The sequence below is a fragment of the Crassostrea angulata genome, chromosome 7 (assembly GCF_025612915.1).
Source record: "Crassostrea angulata isolate pt1a10 chromosome 7, ASM2561291v2, whole genome shotgun sequence".
In the NCBI taxonomy this organism is placed as follows: Eukaryota; Metazoa; Mollusca; class Bivalvia; order Ostreida; family Ostreidae; genus Magallana; species Magallana angulata.
In genome coordinates this window covers 18,159,712-18,163,300 of record NC_069117.1, presented here as the reverse complement: position 1 = coordinate 18,163,300, position 3,589 = coordinate 18,159,712, and the positions used below count along the sequence as shown (strand labels likewise).

The window sequence follows — 3,589 nt, the reverse complement described above, 5'->3', positions numbered from 1 at the left end:
TGGAAATCAAACTTATATCCCTTTGTACCCCGCCCCAATAAACTAAATTTTTATTAGAATTATATCTTTGCAATCAGACTTAAAATTTGTGTTAAACGCCTGGAAAATATTGAAAATGTGTAAACAAAACTTTTGTAACAATACGAGAGTAAAATTTGTTGCACCAATTCGAGAGTAAGCATTGGTGGAAGCTCTGACATCTGAATCGATCATAAATCATAAATTTTATTGAAAAGATAAATGTAGTAAATAATTATATTGACATTTGTTGTTAATCGAATGTCGTTTTTCGCATATAATTTAATATTAACAATGTCTTATTTAAATTCAATGTCGAGAATTAGTTGTTTTACAATTCGTCTTTTTGTCTGATTGATATCGACACATCGAGTAAAGAATTACAATGTCAACAAATTATCGAGAAAGTAGTGACTGTCTTCCTACTTCTTTTCATCAGAATAGAATATTTTATAAAAATCGAACTTAGCATGTTTAAAGAAAAATTCTATTAGTATATACGAGGATTTGTTTTATAATTGTTAACGTGTATTTTTTTAATATTAAAAGTGGATTTTCAAAATATGTTGATTCTTAGTTTTATTTTATTCATATTCTTTATCATTTAATCCCATGCTGGGTAAAACTGTCTTTTTTAAAACCTGTTTCATAAATAAATTATACAAATACAAATGACATGTTACGTTTTTATTACCAACATACATCTTGTATAAAACAACAAAAGTACCAGATGCACGTACATATTTCACTCCTCTCAGTTGTAATGAAGACAATACACTGTCATTTAATATACATCATCCTCTCTTGGGCACTTGACATTAATTTAAACAAAATTGCAAATTACACAAGTGGTTGCATTTATCATCTGGATCCAGTTCTGTTTTGCATACAGATATGGGTTGGCCAACATGCTCAGACCATCGGTCTCTCTTCTCTGCTTGCTCATTTCTACCAAACACTCTGCCAAAAAACTTTTCATTCTCCACATGAAGACAAGCTCAAAACAGATATGGAATCTCCTCTCCATACATTTTATGTAACTTGCAAACAGACATACCCGTACAATGCTTAATAGAACGCCGTTCTTTCACCCATAGGAATTTCTGCTTTAAGAGGTAGCGTGCGATATTAAGATAATATCAATTTTTTCATGATTTGCTTTCATGAGTGGATAGTTCAATTTTTTCATGACTTGCTTTTATGAGTTGCCTTCTCAAGAATAGGAATAGGAATAGGGGAGGGCTGTGGCAAATGAAAAACGTGGCCTTTGTCTTTATGGTGCATTTTCTGCCCGTTACTAAGGGACTGATGGGATTTCTCTTTCGGAAGCACGTGGTCTTTGTGAGGAACACAGACCGAGTAGTCTGCCCCTGAGTTCTGGCAGCATGACATGTAAGTATCACAATCACTGTCGCTGATGCATTCATGGTGTGTCGTGGATATTACGTAAGTCGTATAACAGCTAGCTGCTTCTCTCGTCTCTGTGATGCTTCTTCCTGCAAGCAAATGGAAATAAAAGTTAGCCAATTTTCCATCAATATTCTTTTCAAACGATTTCATTTGTAATTAATGGTTTGATTTCATTTTATCAATAGCTAGCAAATACTAGTTAAAGTTGGGGGGGGGGGCTCCTTTTGTGCTCCTACAAATTTTAAACATCTTAATATGCCGATATGTTACTGTTACTGATTCCAATCACAAGAATTTCAAAAATGAAGTCATCCACAACAACAAAATCCATCTTTGTCACTCGATTAAAGTTTGATAAGTAGTTAACGACCTTTTGTTTACAAAGTAAACACGTAATTAATCAAATATACTCTTTGATTGGCCATCAGTTGACCTGGTTAAAGCTCTGTGATCTATGTCTTTGTTGTCGGTGTCCTTTGATGGGAGCCTAGTGTTTCATCATAAGTAATTAAACTATTTACAAGTTAAACTTTGAATAGTAAATAGTTGTGGTTATGTTAAAAGGTTTCAATGATGACAAAAAATATAAGATAATATCATAATGACTACATTTGAGAATTTTAAGATTTACCAGCCTCCATTTATTGGTTGATTTTATAAGTATGTGGTTTTTGGTCTAACGATTAATAAACCACTAAATTACGAGGTTTTTTTTAAACTATGAAATTTAATAATAAACTATTTTTGTCTATACCAAAAACAAAATAATTAAATACATTTAATCAAATAGAAATTTAACGCGAAATAAAGAATTGACATAAAAAATGAAATAAGCACAGAATGTAACGTCGATGCTGGAAAGTATCGCAGGGCATTATTCTTTAACACTACAAGCTAGTGGGTTTCAGAATTAAAACAAATGGTTAAAGAATTTTATTTTGCCTGCGACAAAACCAATGCTTATCGTTATAACCAATCACAATTTTTATAGCCTATCACATAGGAAGACAATTCTGCATATATCTGTATAGAAATACTACTTGCATGCAACTATAAGTTTTATTTTCTTCTTGCTATTTATAAATAATTGATTATTTTTAAAGGAATTTTTAATTCAGAGCAATTTGTTTGCATATAGTCTTTTTCACCAAACAAAGGAGACATATTTCTTTTTGCAAACTTTTATTCTTCAAAATGCTTATCTTTAAATAATTATCTATAAATGGTTGTTCTCTTACCTTTTGCAATGCCTATGAGCATCAACAACATACAAGGCATCCACACCATTTTCGATATAAGATGAAACAAGCGTAAGTGTAAGGCCTCTGATGTCTGTGGTTTGACTGTCTAAGACGAGTCGCTGAAGCCGTGTATATATCTATGTCTGACAACAGGAAGTACAGTCTAGTGGATTAATTTCAAAATAGGTTCTTGGGCTTCATAAAAAAAACAACTGGGTGTTTGCATTTTTAATGAATTCATTTTAATGTCACACGTCATGGAAAACAGGGGTTCTCGTCGCTAATGAACGCTCTCTCGCTCTAGTAGCGCGCTCTCTCTTTCGCTTACCTTAGACCACAAAACCACATAAGGTTTCAAACACATCCTCCTTCATGTTCAATTTCACAGATCTATAATTCTGTGACCTAACGGTCAGATATGGTAATTGATGGAGCGTACACTGATTTTTTTTCCTCTGGCGACAGATTGACATTGACAATTCAAAGGAAAAAATAAGTACGTGCTCGTACGAAGAAGTTGTCAAAGTAATGATCAGAACAAAAAATTCTGAGCGTTTAATGTGTAAACTTTAAGCAAGTGTTTAGTGCAAGAGGTTAAAAGGTTTCGAACGATTGCATAAAACATCTACTCGAAAACCAATACTTAAATGATTAAACTCGGTGCATATATAGTTTACTGAATCTATCAGTTTAATAAACAAAGAAATCATAATACATGATAAGGACACGTTGAACTTTTTTGGTATCAAAAGAGTCGAGTGTCTCATTTTTTTCCTTCTATTATTTTTGCTTTAATGATTAGATACATTTATTAATTAATCTATTTTTAAATCATAGTTTTTGTTGTTGTTGTTTTTGGTAATTTGCACAAGCATAAAGCTCGCCGAAATTACAGTGCAAGTTTGCCCCACCAGAAATAT

The 3,589-nt window shown here is 32.4% G+C and overlaps 1 protein-coding gene across 1 annotated transcript; it reads right to left on the bottom strand.

Moving 5' to 3' along the window:
• Positions 1-690: 690 nt before the first annotated feature.
• Positions 691-2,926, bottom strand: LOC128156251 (uncharacterized). Its single transcript, XM_052818308.1, has 2 exons — positions 2,667-2,926; positions 691-1,514 (listed from the first exon to the last, which is right to left on the bottom strand). The coding sequence occupies exons 1-2, from the start codon at positions 2,713-2,715 to the stop codon at positions 1,204-1,206; spliced, it is 360 nt and encodes a 119-aa protein (XP_052674268.1). The 5' UTR covers positions 2,716-2,926; the 3' UTR covers positions 691-1,203.
• Between the last annotated feature and the right edge of the window lie 663 nt (positions 2,927-3,589).